Source organism: Arachis hypogaea, chromosome 4 (genome assembly GCF_003086295.3).
Source record: "Arachis hypogaea cultivar Tifrunner chromosome 4, arahy.Tifrunner.gnm2.J5K5, whole genome shotgun sequence".
NCBI classification, from domain to species: Eukaryota; Viridiplantae; Streptophyta; class Magnoliopsida; order Fabales; family Fabaceae; genus Arachis; species Arachis hypogaea.
Genome location: NC_092039.1, coordinates 114688601 through 114710478, shown reverse-complemented (window position 1 = coordinate 114710478; position 21878 = coordinate 114688601). Strand labels below are relative to the sequence as shown.

Here is a 21878-nt window from a genome sequence, read left to right as displayed (position 1 = left end):
TACAAAATATTTGATTATAAATATAACTTTTATATTAAAAACTGATAATTTAATCACAATTAAATAATTAAAATAAATTAACTATTAATTTATTAGAAAACCATCTCAATGGAAATAACTGCATCGCATGCTTAAAAAATAATTTGAATTAATCCTATTAATTCACAAACTTTAAGAAAATAGGAATTTAAACACAAAAAAGCCAAAGCTCTGATACCACTGTAGGATTACCATGTGTTCATAACACGCAGCGAAAGAAAAGAAAGTAATCCTTAAAGATCTATTTTGTGTGTAAACTTTATTCCTATAATATAATATAATAGTAGATCAGATTTAAATACCTGAGTACGCTGGTAAAAATCTTTTTCTCCTTCGATGGTACGAAGGCACTATGCGTATCCACACCGAGACCAACATTTGCTGTCAACCCCTTGACCAATGGACATCTGATCTAAATTGAGAAACCTCTTGCAACTCTTTGCACACCATAAAATTCTTCTCTAAGAATTAGTCTCACATACATTTATGTGCATAGAGGTAAAGGAATAACAACTCTTGTTATTCTCTCTGTCTTTCTCATGTTTACCTCTACTCTTGGCATACCTATATATAGTATGAGATTTGTTGTTGATTTTAAATTTGAATCTCAATTCAATTTTAAATCATATCTTACTATTTTAATTTGAATCTTTCAAATTTATGAATCATATCATAACTCAATTTGAAACAGAATCAGTTAGGATCTCATCCAACTTTATAATTCAAATTTAGAAATAGAATAACTAATTATTCTCAAATCTCATTTAATATTCTCAATTATCATACTATTATTATATTTTTGGTGCTAGCAAAAAATATAATAATATTCCATCTGAATTAATATAATTATTTATTTGATCAAATCAAAATAATAATTAAATAATTCTATAGCAAAGGTTAGAACACTCGTTAGTGTGTGACCCCATAGGTTCAATACTAAGCGGGTAGTAAATTAGTCATACTAAATTTACTAATCAAGGTTGGCGTCTAGCAACACTCCTCAACGACCCGATAGTATGAAGTAATATATTTTTACTAAGAACCTTAGAAGAACAAAGTATAATTCCTTCCATCTTTCCAGCTCTTGGTTAACCCTTAGAGTATGGTTTAATTGTCAAACTCTAACTTGTTACCATTATTATAATGAACTGTGAATGACTTAAGAAACTCATTTCTTCATTCATTCAATCTCCTTGGCCAAGGTTTTATTCATCTCAGTCATTATAATCATAGAGCTCAAACTCTTTACCGAGAGTTGATGGATTCCTTATTGACTAATCATTAATTCTACAAGTATTTAAATCATACCCAATATCCATTCAACTAGCACCCTAGGGTATTAGGTGTTCGGAATCAAAGTATAATAAATACATTGTTAATTACTATGATAGTCGCAGATCAAAGGAAACTCTATTACCATGTTCATCTTGAGAATATCCTATTGACAAATATACGGTAATTATAACCATTAGGAATTCTCAAAGTGAGTCAGTTCAATGGTCATATCTCTATATGTACCATCTATATATATAATTTAATAAATGAGATCTATTAATTTTCATCCAATGAAGACCATTATATATATATTGATCTTTCCGGATTATTAATGTCCTTTTTAATAATCCTATGACCAAGAACAATTTAGATTAAATTATAAAAGATTTATTTCTCAATATTATGATCACTATCATAATAATAAATCTCTAAATTTAATCTAGGACGTTATTATATTAACATTTTAATATAATAACAGTAACAAATTATTTGAAACATGATTGATTGGATTGTGGTCATACTTCTTATTCCCAACAGAATGAATGTAGCTTTATTATCTTCCAAGTAATTTTGCAGTATTATGTGTTTTTCTTCTTCTTTATTTGATTTTTTTATTCTTATTAAGAGAGTAAAACAAGAAGAAACTTGAGAAGGCAAAACAAGAAGAAAAAGATGAATAAGAAAAAAAGATGATAATGATGATGATGAAAAAGAAGAAGTAGCAGTAGAAGATGAAGCGGAGAAAGAGAAAGAGTTTTGAATTATGCAGAACTTATCAGAATATAAATACACTGAAAAATTTTAAAAATACGCTGAAATATTTTCAAAATACATCGAAGGTTTTCCAAATGTTTCCGAAACAAAAATGGAACAGATTAATCATAATAATAATTCAGATTTAGAATTCTTACACGGAAATTTTGCTACAAATGCATAAACATATTTCCTTTATTGCATTTTTTTTCTTCTTCTTTTCTTTATTTATTTCTTTCTTTTAGTTGAATGAATGTATGTTCATCTTCTTTCAAATAATTTTATAACATTATGTGTTTTTTTATTTTTTTTTGTTTTTATTCTTGTTAAAAGAGTAAAACAAGAATAAACTTGAGAAGGTAAAACAAAAAATAAAAGATGAATTAAAAAAATCATGATGATGATGAAAAAAAAAAGAAGAAACAACAGCAAAAGATGATGAGGAGGAAGAAGAAGAGTTTTGAATTATGCAAAACTTACAGAATATAAATATACTAAAATTTGTTAATAATAACACATAAATTTCTTAGTTTTTACACCGAAATTTTGCTATAAATATACAGAAATATTTTTTTAATGATTACGACACACAGTGTTTAAAAATAACACACAAAAATGACTGAATTATCAACAAAAACACATTCAAATCAATTTTGGACTAGGCAACGCCATCAATATGACAAAAGTTCTACTATAACAATAAAGACGATATGCATAAGAAGAAAACGATGATGACTACAACAATGATGATCATGATGATGAAGATGATGGAGAAGAAGGACGATGAGAAGAAATTTCAATGACAAAAAAAGAAGAGGAGGAGGAGGTGATGTTAACGACGACGATAACAAAAAAGAAAAATAATGAAAAAAAGAGAAGAAACAGAAGAGGAAGTATCAGGAGTGACGAAAAAGAAGAATAAAAAAAGTGCAGCAAGAAGAAAAAAAAACATATGCAGCAGAGACGCAAAAAAAAAAAAATTGGTGCGTGAGTATAAATGACTTAGCTTGTTGAACGTGTTTGGTTAATTTACTTGTATGTATGTAGAGGTTTATGCAAATAAAAATAGATAGATATTGGTTGGTTGGATTTTCCGTGCATTTAAAACAATATTACATAATTATTCGTTAATCTTCTTACCAAAAATTTTAAATTTTGTAAATCAGAATATTAGCCACCATCACACGTTTATTCTTTTTGGTTTTTTAATTATTTTTCAATTTTCCCCATATCATTATTTATTTTGAAGAAATTAGATCCATACCTGCACTCAACGTATTTTAAATAAACTATGATTCTAATTGACTATTGTTACGAATCAGCCCAGACCGTTTGCGGGTCGACCCGACGCACTGATTACCTGACCCGGACACGCGTCCTTGACAGCTCTCCACTATAGCTGTGTGAGGAAGTTTCGAGGAATGTGAATCTGTCCTTGCAGGGCCCTACCCCTCCCTCAAGGTACACCACATACCATTCTCTCACTCTTCGTCTACACACTTGGCTGACTAGAGCGTCGGAGTGTCTTTGCAGGTGACACCCCCCCTTTTTTCTCTCCACATCAAGAGCTCGGAACGTCGGCTACTCCAGCTCCACTCTCGCAACTCGGTCCCAGGCCACACCCCGTCTATCCATCCGAGGATCCCTCCGAACCGTCCGGTACCTGACCTACCGAACATTGGCGCCATCTGTGGGGATTCGCCTAAATGGACATCGTACATGGTCCAGGAGACCATGGCCGCGGAGCGGGCCTCGAGGGGGCAGCCTCCGTCGCTTCTCCTCGGGAGCGATCGAGGTCCCCCCGCGACATATTGAGCCACATTCACGAGCCTAAGAAAGACGCCCTTTGGGGGAACTGGCGGTGATAGCGCCAGGATAATGCAGGAACTGCGCCATAGGGTGCAGAACCTAGAGCGCCAGCTGGCAGATCAGGAGAACCGTCAACAAACTTCCGATCCCAACTACTCCCCGTCTCCCGAGAGCTGGGGAAGAACCTCTCACAGAAGCCGCTCCCAGCGCACTCCCACCTCAAGATCGGAATTGAAAAGTAGCTGGGAGGACCAGGAACACCCGAGAAGACGACATGACTCCTTCATCTACGTCCGACCCAGAGGAACTCGCGTCGCGAGGCGAGATCGGGAAGACGACGGATAAAGAATGACGAGAGCGTGACGACCTGTGATCATGGGGGCAACCCCTTTCCATCATTCCATCCTCGAGGTCCGGCTACCAAAGCACTTTGATAAGTCGACGGACATGAGGTATGATGGAACTCAAGACCCACAGGAACATCTGACGGCCTTCGAGGCCAGAATGAATTTGGAAGGGGTAGGCGACGAGGTCAGGTGTCGCACCTTCTCGGTCAGTCTAGCGGGACATGTGATACGGTGGTTTAATAACCTCCCGCAGGGCTCGATGGCTAGATTTTCGAACATTAGCCGCGCTTTCCTAGCCCAATTCACAACCAAAATCGCAAAGGCAAAGCACCCGATCAATTTGCTTGGAATAACTCAGAGGTCCGGTGAGCCGACCAGGAAATATCTAGACCGGTTCAACGACGAGTGCTTGGAGATCAACGGGCTGACGGATTCGGTTGCTAACCTGTGCTTAACGAACGGACTTCTAAACGAGGACTTCAGAAAGCACCTCACCACAAAGTCGGTGTGGACAATGCAGGAGATCCAAAGTGTAGCCTGAGAATACATCAACGATGAAGAAGTCAGCCAGGTCGTGGCTGCCAACAAGCGGCAACCCTCCTACAGTCAAACCCGGTAGCACGGTAGAGGAGAAAGGCAGAAGGAACACGCCAGAGACGGCGGTCCGAGCAAGACACCCAGGTCGTTTCCTCGAGTCGGGAAATTCACAAATTACACCCCCTTACCGTCCCCATCATAGAGGTTTATCAGCTGATAGCCGAGAAGGGAATTTTGTCAAAGTCCCAAGGTCCTGGCGGTTTCCTCATCTTCTGTGTGAAGCTCCAAGAGGCTCCTGCCCATCTCATTTGGTCTAGAGGACCAATGGTTCGATGAGGCCGCGAAAAACCCTCCCATGGTCATCAAGGCCAGAGTGGGAACTGGTCTCATCAAGCAGATCCTCGTGGACACCAGGGCTGACTCGAATGTCATGTTCCGCAACGTGTTCGATGCCTTGGGCCTACGGGATGCCGATTTAAAGACGCACCAGCACGGTGTTATGGGTTTGGGCGACCACTTCATCAAGCCAGATGGGATAATCTCCCTACCAATATCTGTAGGGTCAGGACAGGGGCGAAGGTCGGTAATGGCCGAGTTCGTGGCTCTACGAGACTCCACGGCCTACAATGTCATCTTAGGGAGGAAGACTATCAACGACCTCGGAGCAGTAATCAGCACAAGGATGTTGATAATGAAGTTCATCGCTGATGACAGATCCGTGGGATCCATAAAAGGAGACTTGGAAATGGTAGTCGCTTGCGACAATGCCAGCCTCTCCTTAAGGTAGAAATCTAAAGATGCATCGGGAGTGTTCCTCGCCGACTTGGACGCTAGAGTCAGCGACAAGCCGAGACCCGAGCCGGAAGGGAACTTAGAGAGGTTCAGAGTCGGGGACACTGAGGAGAAGTTCACCTTTGTAAACAGAAACCTCCCGCACGACCTGAAGGAACCTCTAATGGAAATGATCAGGGCTAACGGCGACCTATTTGCATAGACGCCAGCCGACATGCCGAGGATAGACCCCCAACTACTGTCACATCACTTGGCCGTGTTGGCGGAGGCCCGACCGGTAGCTCAAAGGAGAAGGAAAATGTCGCAGGAGCAAGCAGAGGAGGTGGCCAGGCAGACAGCTAGCCTCCTCGAAGCAGGATTTATTCGAGAACTCGACTACTCGACTTGGCTGTCGAATGTAGTTCTGGTAAAAAAGCACAATGGAAAATGGAGGATGTGCGTAGATTATTCCGACCTCAACAAAGCATGCCCTAAGGACTGCTACCCCCTACCCAATATTGATGCGCTCGTCGACGCAGTAGCGGGATATCGGTATCTGAGCTTTATGGATGCTTATTCTGGCTATATTCAAATTCCAATGCACCGGCCAGACGAAGAGAAGACAGCGTTCATAACGTCGGGAGGAATATACTGCTACAAGGTAATGTCGTTCGGCCTGAAGAACGCCGGGGCCACGTACCAAAGGTTAATGAACAAGATATTCAGCGACCTCATAGGCAAAACGGTGGAAGTATATGTTGACGATATCCTTGCAAAAAACATCCGACCCGAAGACCTACTAAGCGACCTGGAAAATGTGTTCGCCTCCCTCCGACAACACGGCATGAGGCTCAACTCACTCAAATGCGTCTTCGCCATGGAAGCGGGAAAATTCCTAGGGTTCATGATAACCCAGAGGGGGGTCGAGGCCAACCCAGAAAAGTGCCAGGCAATACTCCAGATAAAGAGTCCGGACTGTGTTAAGGATGTGCAGAGGTTGTCAGGCAGACTTACCGCCCTATTCCGTTTCCTCGGTGCGTCGGCTACTAGGGTGCTACCATTTTTTAACCTTAGGAAAAAGGGGATAGTGTTTGAATGGACCCCGGCGTGTGAGGAAGTATTTAAGCATTTCAAAGAGATCCTCGCGACACCACCTGTGCTTGGAAAGCCCAAGGTCGGAGAACCGCTCTACTTATACTTGGCCATAACGGAGGAAGCGCTAGCGGCAGTTTTGGTACGGGAAGAAGGGAAGGTTCAACAACCAATTTACTTTGTGAGTAGAGCACTGCAAGGAGCAGAACTGAGATACAGCAAACTAGAGAAGCTGGCTCTGGCACTGCTAACCTCTTCTCGCAGACTATGGCAATACTTCCAGGGTCACCAAGTGGTCGTGAGAACGGACCAGGGAATCCGCCAGGTGCTCCAAAAACCCGACTTAGCGGGAAGAATGATGACTTGGGCCATCGAGCTATCTCAGTACGATTTATGATATGAGCCTCGACATGCGATTAAGGCACAAGCAATGACAGACTTCTTGGTAGAGGTAACGAGGGACCCGACTGAGGAGGCGGGCATACGGTGGAGGCTCCATGTGGACGGGGCCTCCAACCAAACGTCCGAAGATGCCAGGATCATTTTGGAAAGCTCTGCCGGGGTCATATACGAACAATCAATCAAGTTTTAATTCCCCGTATCGAACAACCAAGTAGAGTACAAGGCCCTCCTGGGCGGCTTAATCGTAGCTCGGGAAGTCGGGGCTACGAGGCTGGAGGTGTGTAGTGACTCACAGGTCATCACCTCGCAAGTAAATGGAAGCTACCAAGCCAGAGACTCGCTGCTGCAGAAGTACCTGGAGAAGGTCAAAGAGCTGAGCAAACAATTCGAGGAGGTCACGGTCCAACACGTTCCGAGGGAAAGGAACACACGGGCAGACCTCCTATCCAAGCTAGCAAGCACGAAATCGGGAGTCGGCAACCGGTCCCTCATTCAAGGCATGATAAAAGAACCAACAGTTGCCCTCCACCTGATAAAGATAGGCCCTTCCCGGATGGACCCCATCACAAATTTCCTAGAAAACGGCAGACTCCCTGACGACGAGAAGGAAGCTAAAGCGTTGAGAAGGGAGTTGGCCAAATATGCGATCATACAAGGCCAACTGTTCAAAAAGGGACTTAGCCAGCCCTTACTGAAGTGCCTGCATCCCACCAAACGGACTACGTACTCAGAGAAGTCCACGAAGGGTGTTGTGGTCACCACATCGGGGGCAAAGCCCTAGCAAGAAAACTCATCCGAGCTGGATATTACTGGCCATTGATGATGATGGACTCCAAAGAATTTGTAAGGAAATGCGTCAAGTGCCAAGAGAACGCCAACTTCCACAAAACACCAGCAACCGAACTAAGTCTATTGACTTCCTCTCGACCTTTTGCACAGTGGGGAGTCGACCTACTAGGACCTTTCCCGATTGGCCCGGGACAAGTCAAATACCTCATAGTTGCCATCGACTACTACACCAAATGGATAGAGGCTGAACCACTGGCCAGCATATCCTCATCCAATTGTCGAAAGTTTATGTTGAGGCAGGTGATAACTCAATTCGGCATCCCGAAAGTCATTGTCTCTGATAACGGGACACAATTCACTGACAAGAAGTTCGCAGAGTTTCTCACCGGTCTGGTCATAAAATAGAAATTCTCCTCTGTAGAGCACTCCCAGACGAACGGTCAAGTTGAGGCCGCAAACAAGGTCATCTTGCTGGGCCTCAAGAAGCGGCTGGCCAACAAAAAAGGTGCATGGGCTGACGAACTCGCCTCGATTCTCTGGTCTTATCGAACAACGGAGCAGTCGTCCATAGGAGAAACCCCTTTTCGCCTGACGTACGGGGTGGATGCAATGATACCCTTTGAGATTGGCGAGCCGAGTCCACGATTACTTCTGAAGGGGGTAGAGGAAGCTGTGGAAAAGGACCTAGCAGATAAAGCTAGGGAGATGGCCCATTTGTCAGAAATAGCACTAAAGCAAAGAATGACCCTATGCTACAACACCAGAGTGCTCAAGAGAGAATTTGAACAAAATGACCTCGTCCTGCGACGCAACGATATCGGGCTACCAACTCAAGGGGAAGGTAAACTGCTGGCAAACTGGGAAGGCCCCTACAGAGTCAGAGAGGTAATTGGCAAGGGCGCCTACAAATTGGAGAAGCTCGATGACAAGGAAGTCCCGAGAACTTGGAATGCAGGTAACTTGAGAAGATTTTATTCCTAGCTCAAACACGCCGATTAGGCGATCCGACGAGCTCAAGGGTTTACTTTTGTTAATTACTTATCATGACAATAGACTTGTTTAAATACCGATTAATGTTTACTTGTCAAAATTACCTTCCCATTTACTTTTCTCCACTTACGCATCCCACGACAACAAGTTCCTTAGAATACATGTTAAACAGAACGACGATACGGTGTCTCGGGACTGATCACCCCGGGAGCCAACTAAGTTAACGCCATAACAAACGACTACAGCAAAGCCACGACTTGGCTTCGCCAAATTACCAACATAACAGTAAACAAACACTAGTGACAAGCCAATACCAAGAAAACAGCAACAAAACAAAACGAAAACGCTACCAAACAAGCAGAGAAAGATAATAATCACAAGCCGACCAAGCGACTACTAAAGTATACCAAAAAGAAAGTTCCACAACAAAATCACAAACCCCATGCAAAAATACAAGAGATCATTTCTTGGGCATATCGACAATCTTGCCATCCTTGATTGTTTTGAAGACCCTGATCGCCGATGTGTTGAAGTCAGGGGCCACGATCTTCACTTGGGCTTTAAGAGCCTCTTCAGTCATCAGAATCGCATTTTTTCCCTGTTTCACGATCTCTTTATGCTTCTTCTTAAACTCTTCGGCTTCAGCTTGAGCGGCCTTAGCCGAGGAGACGACCGTGTCACTTTCTTTCTCCAAAGCGACCACCCGACCTTGCGCGGCATTGAGCTGGCTTTCCAAAATCATCTCCCACTCGGTTAAACGGGATACGGTAGCATCAGAGGTCTTCAATTTTTTCTCGGTAGACTCGGCCTTCTCCTCGGCAGTCTTAAACTTCTCCTTCGCCTCGGACAGCTGCTCCCGAAGCGTTTCAACTTGAGTTTTGAATTGATTATTGGCTGTAGCAGCAGATTCGAGCTTCCTACGCAGCGACTGCATCCTTGACAACTCGAACTCGGCCTTCCGAGCTATAGCAGCACCACGAAGGAGGGTACGATACATCCACCTCGCCTGCCCCACAAGGTCGGAGCCATGGAAGTGTTCCTCCGTGCCGGGAAGCAACTAGACTCTATGAAGGTCTTGGCATCGAAGTTCCTCTCGATCACGGTGAGGGCTCCTTCAGGGCTAGAGAATGACCTCTGCCTCTTGGGAGTAGGGATGACCCTCAAGTCGTCTTCCTCGGCGTGTTGAGCAGAAGACGAATGCCCGATACCAGCCGCCTCCCCATGAACAGGAGAAACGTGTGCCCCGTCAGAATTCTTGTCCGACATATCGACGTCACGGAGTGAAGGCACCGCCTGATCCTCCTTGTCCCCAGGAAGGGTTTCTGGCTTCCCATCAGCCTTCTCTTCGTCACTCTCCTCCAAAAAAGTCTTGTACAAACTCTCAAAGCCTGTCACCTCGGCAGACATTCCCACTACAACAAATAAATAAACAAGTTAGTCGTGTAATCGGCATAACCAACCAAAGCAACGGTAATGCAAGAAACAAGTCAGAGCTACTCATAAATATAATTCCGGGCGACCTTCCGGTTACCCATAAAAAGGTGGGGATTCACATGATTTCTCCAAAAAATGGCCAACAACATGTTGACAATCTTTTTGTCCACGGCGGATATCCCCTTGTAAGTCACCTTAATAAAGGTGTTAGACCCCGCCCCGAAACTCCAATACGTCGGAATGAGGCGTTCCCCCTCTAACGACAACTAGAAGGGATGGCGGCCTTTGACTGGACGCACTTTAAAATACTTGTCCTTAAACCCATGGTAAGAGTCCTCGAACAAGCCAAAAATCCTCTGACCCTGGGCAGATCGGAAGGACAGGAACCCTTTCCTCGCTTTCCCTTCCTTGGAAGGATTAGTGAGGTTGAAGAAATAAAGGAAAACATCGACGGACATCGGCAGCTCTAGGTATTCACATACCATCTCGAAACAGCGGATGGAAGCCCAACTGTTCGGATGTAGCTGCGACGGTGCCACGGAGACCTGGTTAAGGAGCGCCATTTGAAAAGCAGAAAAAGGAATACAAACCCCCACTTCGGTGAACATGGACTTATAGAACCAAATCCAGTCGGCGATCCGAGGGGAGTGGAAGTTGAGCTCGTATAGCTGTTCGTTAGGGTCAGGAACAAAGACGTCGTAGTTGGCTTCCTCATCAGTTCTGCCGCACAAGTACTCGGCTTGGCAGAACTCGGTAAATTCCTCCTCGCCCATTTGGTTCGGGGAATCCTTCACATCAGAAGTCACACAAGCGTATGGGTCGTATCCCGCGTTGGAGGAGGAGGCTCGTGAGACGATGCGAGGCATACCTACAGTGGGGGTACCACTCGGTTAGTCTACGAGGTCGGGAACTCGGAAAAAAGCCCAGAAACTACAGTTAGCCTATTCAGTAACTAGAATTAAGCATGGCTGAGGCAGAAACCAAGCAAAAGCCTAAAAAGCTAATACCCTGGAATGGTAACCCCCCTAACGCACCTACTTAACACTAAGGTCATTTAGCATACAAATCAAACAAACAGCATGCATACAGAGGAACTAATGATGAAGGTAAAGTGAACACAAAGCAGAAAAAGAGGAGATGAGTGCTTACTTGATTAATTGTGTTGGCTGAGAAGAAAGCAAGAAGGGGGTGAATACTCAGAAACACGGAGATCACAGTAGGAAATTCAAGAGAATGGAATGAAAATGAGCAAGGAAATGGAATGGAAGTAAGGAGTGAAACTGCCTGGGGGATTAAGAAACTGACTTGAAGCGCGAAAGGCAAGGGTAAAAAAGTCTTTACTCACAGGGTTTGAAACGACCCATTATGAGCATTAAATGTCCGACACGAAGAACGAGGCGACGAACCGTTATCTCCAGCAACGAACAGACACGCGCGCGAGGGACACGTCCTCTCTACAAGCGGCCGATTTAGCAACAATGCTCAAGAGGGGGCATAACATGCCACCAATAGCCCTCACGACCATTGCTAGCGCGTTGGGGGCACTGTTACGGTCCGGTCCAGACCATTTGCGGGCCGACCCGACCCACTGATTACCCGACCCGGACGGCTGGGTATGAGCAGCTTAACCAGAGACCCGGACACACGTCCTTGACAGCTTTCCACTATAGCTATGTGAGGAAGCTTTGAGGAAGGTGGGTTTGTCCTTGCAGGGCCTACTTCTAACACGGTATATATGGGGAGGGCCCTGCCCCTCCCCCAAGGTACGCCACATACCATTCTCTCACTCTTCGCCTGTACACTTGGCTGACTAGAGCGTCGGAGTGTCTTTGCAGGTGACACCCCCCTTTTTTCTCTCCACATCAAGAGCTCGGAATATCGGCTACTCCAACTCCACTCTCGCGACTCGGTCCCAGGCCACACCCCGCCTATCCATCCGAGGATCCCTCCAAACCGTCCGGTACCCGACCTACCGAACAACTATTATATAGATAATTTAGCTAAATAAATTATTTGGAAAATAATGTTATCAATGAGTTGCTGCATGCACCAAATAAAATTCAAACTTTTGATACTTATTTAAATAGACAAATGAATTAATAATTCGACCAATCTAAATTGATTACAATATTTCTTAATTTAGTATATATCTAATGCAATAGTACGATTTAGTATTTTGAATTTAAAAAGTTAAATAAAAATATTTTTAAGATAAAAATACACTACTAAATGATTGCAATATCTCATAATTTATATATATATATATATATATATATATATATATATATATATATATATATATATATATATATATATATATATATTGCAATATCAATGATTTAGTATTACTTTTCAACTTGAAAAGTTAAATAAGAAAATAAAAAAAAACTATTAAAGTTTCACTCTTTATTTTTAAAAAATTCAATTTCTTCTATTCTTATTTTTTGGAGGTGAGATTGAAATTTTATATTCTAAAACTGAAATTTTTATTCTAATCTCTAGTAACTAAACATAATAAATCAATAATACTCAGATCTCTAACCTCAGTCCCAATCTTAAAAAACAAACGGGGCCTAAAACTCTGCTAAAAGTCTAAAATCCATGATTTACTAATTAAATGGAAGCTCAAAACTTAGTTCCAACCCGCGATTTAGCAGTGTAGGCACTAGGCACTAAAGTGAAGCAACGATTTATTCGAAGAGACAGATTTCTATAGTGGCGATTTAGTAGGTTTTATAAATAAAAATAAATATAAAAAACAAATAAAACTTAACTAATATCAACTCAAATGCAAAATAAATATAAAGAAAAATATTGCATATTAATAGTATTTGTCTACAAACCAAACAGGCGTGTTAAGTGGACAACTAATTATTATATCACACCAAATTTTGATATCTTCTAACCATTAGTCACTACCAAGCAAGCCATTTACAGAACCACTAAAAGTTGTTTAATTTATTGGTGAAAGTTTAAACAACAAGCATGAGATTTTATGAGGTTAAAATCTCATGGCGTTAATATACCAAAAAAGAAGGTGAATATATACAAATTGAGGTTCTAATTAAGAAGGGGAGGGTAATTAATTAACAAACTAATAAAGAGAGTTGTAAGTGTAGCAAGTAGCAAGAATGGAAGAGATGCAGAAGAAGAGTGCAGGGAGTAAAGTGGTATTGAGGAGTTGACTTTGACCAAAATAGCCAGCGATAGTTATGGTTCCATCTGCAATTACTCTTGCTAGTGTTCCAGCTTCTGTTGACAACAATCCTCCATTGAAGGTTCCACGTGAAAGCCTTGATGACATCACTCTTGATAGTAGTGAAAGGTTTACTCCTGAGTGATTTTCATGCATCAGACTCCATGTTAGATGATCCACTACTATATTACTTTGTTTAATTAGAATGTTCAAGTTTTTTGTACTTAAGTTTTAATTGAGTCTTTAAAATGTTTAAAATGTTGAAACTTACATGCAGTTGTTTTCATGTGAAGTTGATAATTAAAAACTGTTAGATGACAATTTAGTCAAATATGTCAAATTATCTGATAGTTTTTAATTATCAACTTTACATGAAGACAACTGCACGTGAGTCTTGTACAAGTGACCAAACCATTATTTGGAAGTTAGGGATCATAGAAGGGGCAAATCTGAACTACCTTCAAGAACCTCAGCAGATACAAATGTGATAAGGGCTGATCCAACATATTGAGGCACTGAATAAGGGATCACTGCTTGGAAGCTTAGGACTAGTCCTATGCATACCATGATTTCTGAACCCAACAGAACTTGTCTGCAAACAAAACCCATTTAAATAGCAGAATGAAACTACATTATTTTTCTAAAATATTAATATTAATTATAATAATATTTATTAAGAAAAACAGAAGATTTACCTTTCCTCAAAAATGTTGCTGATGTAGTTTCCAACAACTATATTGACAGGAAGCACAGTTAGGCCAAGGCATGCAAGAAAAATTGCTACATTGCTTGTTGACCATATAAAATAGTACTCAGTCACAAGGCTTGATTCAGCAAGCACAATTTCCATTGCATACTTGAGCATGAAATATACATATAATTGAACCTGACAATATACAATTGAATCAGAATTAATGCATATATACAATTTGTTTGAACTTTTTTTCTATTTTGTTGTTAATTATGCTTGTCACCTTTACTGATGGGGTAAGTAACTTGTATGCTGCTACAATGGAAGTTATAGGCTTTTGAGTTTCTTTATCAGGATTTTCTTCTTCATCATCTTCATTCTCTTGTTGCTTTGATTCTGCTGTATTCATCAGCAATGGTTGTGTTTGCTCATCTTCTACTGCAACATGTATTTCTGGTCCTAACCATTAAAGGAACAAATATGAATACTATAATAAATAAATGAGTTTAATTTTGATGCATACACAGTGTGCAGCATTTTACACAATTGTGTAATCATATCTATTTTTTTTTATGACTATTGACGTGGTCAATGTAAAAAGTAGTTATATCATTAGATGCACGTGTAAAACTATTTTACAGTACATCAAAATTAAATTCTAAATGAATAATACTGATAAGTTTCATATATGTTAAAAAATAAATGTATCTAAAGATAATTTCGACATACCGGCATTATTCGATTGATATGATACAAGAATTCCTTCATTCTTGTTGTTTGAAGGGTCCTTGAAACAAATCCACAACCATAAAAGATACATAAGCCATGCAAGAGCCATAACCCAACCAGGTAAAGTGTCCTGGTTCATGGTGAGGTTGAAAATCCTAAAATCTTTCTGCAACAACCAAGCAAGTGCAGGACCGCATGCCATTCCTAGAGCGCTCGCGCTAACAAAGCCTGCCGAAGCCTGCATCCGAAGTTTCGACGGTACACAGTCGCTGATGTAACGCCTATTAACTGCTCTTGCAGAGCCTAACCTGAAATTTCAATGTAAGAATGATATGAAACATAAACATTCATTTGCTTGTGACGCAAGCAACATAAATTAAACATTAAGAATTATCCTCTCTCCATTCCATATCAATAAATCGCTATGCCTCGTCTTCATACATTCATAAATCAATGCAAGAATGGTGTGTAAGGTGTAACATCATAAACACTCATTTGCTTGTGATGCAAGCAACATAACAAAACAGAGTTTGAAGCAGAGCTCACCCGCAAAAAAGGCGTCCAATCAAAAGAACTGGTAATGAATTCAGGTCATAAGCCAATGCATACAAGGTGTTTCCAATTAGAAGAACAATGCTACTGAATATTAGTGGTCTCAGATACGATCTATTAGACCACGCGCTGAAATAAACTGACGAAAACACTTGCGCCACGGCCATAGATCCAATGACCACACCACATACAGAGGCTGCAGCTCCAAGGTTCAAGGAGTAGTTATCTGCTGTAGGCACAATGATGTATGTATTGACCATGTACAAGAATGTGTTTGCCAAGTTCAATAGAAGTGACATGAAATGAAATTGATCATCCATGATGATTTGATTTTCAGGTGAAGATGGTAGCTGCTCGTTTTGCACGATAAAAGCGCGCCTTCCCAAGAACTGAAGGAAGCTTGTTGAGTTTGATAATCTGTCCACTGCCAATTTGATGGACTCAAGAATTGGATCCTGTAATCATAGAATAAAGTTTCATGATAAATTTTCAAATCTGAGTCAAGATTATTGCATATAATTTTGCTGAATTTGAGGACTAACTTGATGAGTATAGGAAGGTTGATCATATATTGAAATGTAGCTTCCTTGACATAGTTGTAAATCATGAAGATCTGCAAAGCTATGGGATAAGACTCCGACGACAGCGCCAATACCCTGCGAAACAAGCAATTATTTTCTTGAAACTGCTTCAATTTTACAAACACATGACAATGACAACAAAGGTTTAAAAGGGGTTGGAATTTGGAACTTAGAAACATTACCACATGCCTGAAAACCTGCCTTAACTGCGAATAAGGATGATTTGCGCGCGTCTTCACGTAATAGTCTGTGAATTTATAGCCAAGCCGTTTGTCAAACTTCTTCAAGATCTTTCTCAGACCAATTGCATTCATTTCCAGAAAATGAAGAAGTCGCAGAAGATCTCGGCCGACTTCTCTGTATGCTTCTTGGAGTTCAGAGATGTTTGAATTATTCGGCTGCTGTAAGAGACTGTGGTGCTCTTGTGCAAGATCATACAGCCTGTGTGCTAAAACTCCTTGTTGTTCAAGCAGAAATAGAACAATCTTTTCTATCTGAAATTCAAAATTTTAAGCTTAAAATTGTTTTTATAGTATGATCATGCTTGCAACACAAGTAACCCTAAAGTAAAAGTTCTATACATGACAAATTGAAGGGGAAAAGAAAGGGTTACAATATTTTTTTAAAATGATAAAAAAAAAATACTAAAGGCATCTTAAGTACTATTCCTTCTATTTTGTAAGGTGAAGGACGAAAAAAAAAAGAACAAAAGAAGTATTAGATACCAGTTGGATAACGACACAAAGTAGTCAAAGAGAAATGATATTTGTACTCATTTTATCAGGTCAATTTACACTCGGGTACTATTAGATTTGGTGTGGTTGCACCTTAAATAGTGCCATGATGAAGATGTGAATACTAATAGCATGTGAATTTAGTCCCTTAAATATGTTTCAAGGAAATGGCATATTTAAAAAATTAAAAGTATATATGTGCATGCATAGGAACCTGAGTGTCTAGCAGCACTGAGAAGTCTCTGAGAACATTGTGGCGGTTTTGTGCTCCAACCTCCATTTGTTCTAAGTATCTCTTCACTTTCTTCTTCATCAGTTTGTAGTTAAAATAATACCTGTAAAATTCATTATAAGCATTTATTTCCTGAATTATTCCAACAATCACTAAAAGGGTACCAATAAAAAAGGGAAAAAAAAAAAGCCTGATGCAGAACAGAACAAAGTATATGAAATTTAAGAAGTGAATGAATCAAGATAAATAATCCTTCAAGAATTTTACCCTTTCCATTCTTGAATTTGTGATTCTCTCAACTTCTTGCCAAAGCCAACCATTTTCCAGAAAGAAAAATCACTGCACTATATCAAATAATTAAAAAGATAAAGAGATTGTCAAAAACTCATAACAAAAAAGCTTCAAGCTATTATTATTGAAAGCTTTTATGAAAGGTTCTTGAAGAGTAGAAGCAGAAACCTGATAATGAAAACTTCAATTGTTGGAAGATCAAAGCAGAAGAAGAAGAAAACAAGAATTTAAGGCAAAAATATCATCATCATGGCTTTGCTTTCTGAAATATATAGTTTAGCTCAATTAGGAAACATAGCCTTTAAAGATTTTCTATATTATAAGAAATGGAAAGAACAAAATCTAATTAAAACTTCTGATTTTCTCCATGACAATTGTTTCTTTAATAAATTTGATAATGGTTTTTTTTTTCTCCATTTAATCTTCCACATTATTTACTTTCATGGATAACATTATCGGTGTAAGCAAGAAAAATGAACACATATCAACCACAAAAGTTACATATATATTAAGATGCTTCACACAAGAAGAAGAGTGGAATTAAAGAGGAACAAGAACATCAACACACTACATAAATACTTCAGAAACTAAAGTTTCCATGACAAACTGATGAGAAAACACGGTAAAAGACTAAATTTGCATGTTATTCATTAAAAAAAAAAGGAAGAAGAAGAAAGAAGAAAAACATATAAAAGAGAGAAGCCTTTTTTTAATGATATGCCACTCTTTTATAAATATAATAATTTATTACTACTTGCTATTATTTTCAACTTATTTATTTATATGTTATTATTCTTGACATGAAAACATTTTTTACCTTTACGTAAAGTTTTAACTCAAGAAAATATGGGACGAGAATAATGTGGATTTTCAAAATTTTCATCATATATTAAATTTAAACATAAATATAATATCATGCCATATTAATAAATATTAAATCATTGAATGACTACTTAATTCAATTTAATAAAAAAAAGTAAATAGAATTAAAAAATAAGTGCTATCAACAAATAAGATTAGAAAATTGTTTCCAAGAAGATAGTGGTGATGAAATTGAAGAAATTAAATAAAAATTGAAAGTAATTGAGAAGAGAGAAGAGGTAATATAAGCACACGTGATTTTGTGAACTTTAAGTTTGAAGGGTTGACGTTGCATAGGGACTGTCTCACGAACTGACACGTGTACACCCACCACATTTTAGACAAATCTTACCGTTAATTTACGTCATACATCAATTTCCAATGCCACACATACAGAATCAACATTATTCATAACAAATTATATCCGTAGAATTATTCAGATTTTATTATCAAGAATTTAATAAATTGGACTTTGGGCTGAAAACATTTATTGGACAAGTATTTCTACTTATATAAATTAATATTTTGTATTTAATATGGAAAGTACAAGCATTTTGCAATATGTAAGATTCGAATAAGAAAAGGTTATTACACTTAAAAGAAAATGATACAAATGGGTTTACCTTCATAAATATAGTAATGCTTGATTTTATAAGTTATTTTGTATTTAATAAATAAAAAATTATGTATTTATATTTTTTGTTTTAAAAATTAAAGATGTTTTTAAAGTACATATGAAGACGTTTTAAGACTAGTTTTTTTAATTAAGAAAATTAATATAATCATATTACATGTTAATGAATTGGAAAGATAAAAATAACTTTTATTTTGTTTTGTAAAAAAATAACTGTTATATTTTTATATATAATATTTATTAAATATAACTAACTTCCTTAAAGCAACAATACTAAACTGCGAAAACAAATTTTTTTAATTTTTTCTTTTTAATTATTATTATAAAATATAATTTTTCACTATACACTCCTTAACTCATCCAAAAGATAGTAAGATCCATTTATTAATTACATCAGTAATAATCATATCTCATTGCATACAATGTGGATCCTGTAATATCCTACTTATTTTTACGTTTAAGTCATAAAATAAAAATAGTGTGGTATTACGATTTTTAAAATAAAATATATATATATATAATAACAAAAAAATTATAATATACTAAGAGATTTAAAAAATAAAAACGATATTCAATGTAATAGAGTGTTACAGGTCCAATTACAGAATTATTCTTCAGTAATGATAAATTAAAGTAAATTAGAAATGATAATCTAGAGGAAAGAAATTACTCGTGCAATAACTGTTCTTTTATCGGATACAATACACGGTTTAGGAAATGAACTTTCTGTCTTTAAAGTCATGTCACTTAATGTACCCCAAAAAAGGTCATGATATCTTATAGATAAGAACGAATTAAAGGAATATTAGAAAACCACATAAGGTGACAATTCACCGGTACAAAATTAATAGTTAAAAATTATTATATAATTTAATTTACATAAAAATAATTATATACAAATTTTTATTGAATTATATTATATATATATTAAAATTAATTATCAAAATTAATTATTAGTATAAAATATATATTAAAATATAAATATATATTAAAAATAACTTAAATCACATATGTATTTATATAAATACATTAATAGTTGATTTTAGTAGTTAATTTTAATGTATAAATAACATTTTTTATTTTTACTATAGATATCGGAGAGACTGAGTATACCTACATACATATATGTGTTTCACACTACACACTCATGCTGATTTGAAGGGTAAATTAAATTGCATTAAAATTATTCATATGATCAGGTGTGTGTATATATATATATATATATATATATATATATATAATAACTTGGTGTAAGTTTAATTTTAGCTCATATATATAGAGAAGGATAGCAGGACTATTCTTAAAAAGAAATCATTCAAATATGTATGTATGTAATGTAATGCAATTAATAATATGATTCGGTACTTGGAGTTGGACTTACAAGGATAGATGAACATTGAAGTAGTTAGCAAAATTCCATAATCCATGAAAGTGTACATACACTACAAAATGCATGCATTTATAATGCTGGGAAACATGGTAGAAGCTCCTCGAATATAGCAAGTTAGAGAGAGAGAGAGAGAGAGAGAGAGAGCCACATCTACATGCTATACAAAACCTCCATTGCTTTTATAGAGGATGGTTATAACAATTATGATATGCTTGATGATTTTTCATTTTTGTATAGAATAGATTACTAAACTAACCTTCCTTTTTCTTTTTTCCTGCTTTTCTTTTTCTTTTTGTTTTTTCGATTTCAAAATCAGTAATGGCCAAGTTTTGTCCTGAGTTCAAAAGTAACTTTAAAAAGATTAGGACATGCAGTTTATTAGTTACTTTAATGATAAAATTGTTGAAAATTAACAACGGTGTCCTTTCCCTCTATGAGTTTCATTATGATTATATTATTAGCCAGCATAGTATGTATACTATAGGAATTTAATTTATATGTATTTTGCATGGATATAATTTAATAGTTTAATCGAAATATTAGGGTAATTAATTACTCAAATAAAACAATTGAGAAAAGATGCTACGATTAGTGTGATTAGAAGACATTAAAATAAATATTTTATATTTATTATAGTATTTTATGGTGTAGAAAAGTAAACCCTAAAATGTACACTATTTATTGTATGAAAAAATAAACTCATAATATAGTTATGTTATTTTAATTTGAATAATATAAGCACAATGTATATGAAAAATGTTTATAAAAAGCTGGAAAGAAAAAAAATAATAATTAAAAAAATTTCCAAAAAAAGTCTCGGATGTCAACATCTACAATAATTTATATCGTAATGAAATATAATACAAAAATTATTTTTAATATGGAAATAGAAATGGTATTTTGGTTGAATATTAATATTTAAAGTGTATTATAATATTGTAAAAATTATTTAATACGTCTTTTACGTGTTAATCAAAATATTGCCACATATTTAACACGTTTTTCACATATTGATCAAGATATTGTCACGTATTCAACACGTCTCTTACGTATTACAACACGTCTCTTATATATTAACTTTTCACTTAAAAAATTTATCCACTTATAATTATACCAAATAATCACATTTTTATCAAAAATACCAATATTTTTTTCATCTAAAAAAATTCAGCCAGTATAATGCCCTAAAACTAAAATTGAATAAAGTCTAATATAAAGAGTTAAAGACACAATAAAATCTAGGCATTGTAGGTCAATTAGTGACAGAACACCAATGTGTCCTATCTACTGTACCTATTTCACATGCTAGTGCTGTTTTTCTATCCATAATTTGTATGGTCCACAAATAGAATATTCAACTTTATTCATATCACAGTATTAAATAATATACATGGTCTCCCTTTTTTGCCACAATTTCTTTGTTTTAGTATTCTTTAACTATAAATGTGGGTCACTAGGGCATATGTGAAGGGTGATGTGTTGCATTGATTTGATTCCTCAATGAAAATAATGTTGCCACATGGAAGTGCCCAACTCCAAGTGTGGCAGTAAAGAAAGTATTAATATAAGCCGTGCAAATTAAATTGTCTCATTTCACATAGTGTTCACATTTTTTTTTTTATGAGCACATAATGATGATTTTTTTTCTTTTCTTCGAAGTAACTGTGGCCTAACGGGAGGATCAACATTTTTAAGGGTTTCTATCTATTATTTAATATTATTAAAATTTGAATTTGAATACATCGTATT

General features: G+C 37.4%; 2 protein-coding genes across 8 annotated transcripts; one reads left to right on the top strand and one right to left on the bottom strand.

Moving 5' to 3' along the window:
* The first annotated feature begins 4251 nt into the window (after positions 1-4251).
* LOC112795237 (uncharacterized) lies at positions 4252-4764 on the top strand. The gene has a single exon (XM_025837177.1). The coding sequence runs from the start codon at positions 4252-4254 to the stop codon at positions 4762-4764; it is 513 nt and encodes a 170-aa protein (XP_025692962.1).
* Positions 4765-13168: 8404 nt separating this feature from the next.
* Positions 13169-20323, bottom strand: LOC112797395 (SPX domain-containing membrane protein At4g22990). Of its 7 annotated transcripts, none has more exons than XM_025840305.3 (12): positions 20121-20283; positions 17413-17506; positions 17221-17297; positions 16936-17056; positions 16170-16481; positions 15949-16062; positions 15401-15861; positions 14855-15162; positions 14409-14584; positions 14130-14320; positions 13893-14026; positions 13169-13571 (listed from the first exon to the last, which is right to left on the bottom strand). In XM_025840305.3, the coding sequence occupies exons 3-12, from the start codon at positions 17271-17273 to the stop codon at positions 13333-13335; spliced, it is 2109 nt and encodes a 702-aa protein (XP_025696090.1). In that variant the 5' UTR covers positions 17274-17297; positions 17413-17506; positions 20121-20283; the 3' UTR covers positions 13169-13332. The 7 variants fall into 7 exon arrangements, with proteins under 7 accessions (XP_025696090.1, XP_072092109.1, XP_072092108.1 ...); XM_072236008.1 differs by having other exon boundaries at positions 14409-14578; XM_072236007.1 differs by having other exon boundaries at positions 17221-17292.
* Positions 20324-21878: the final 1555 nt, after the last annotated feature.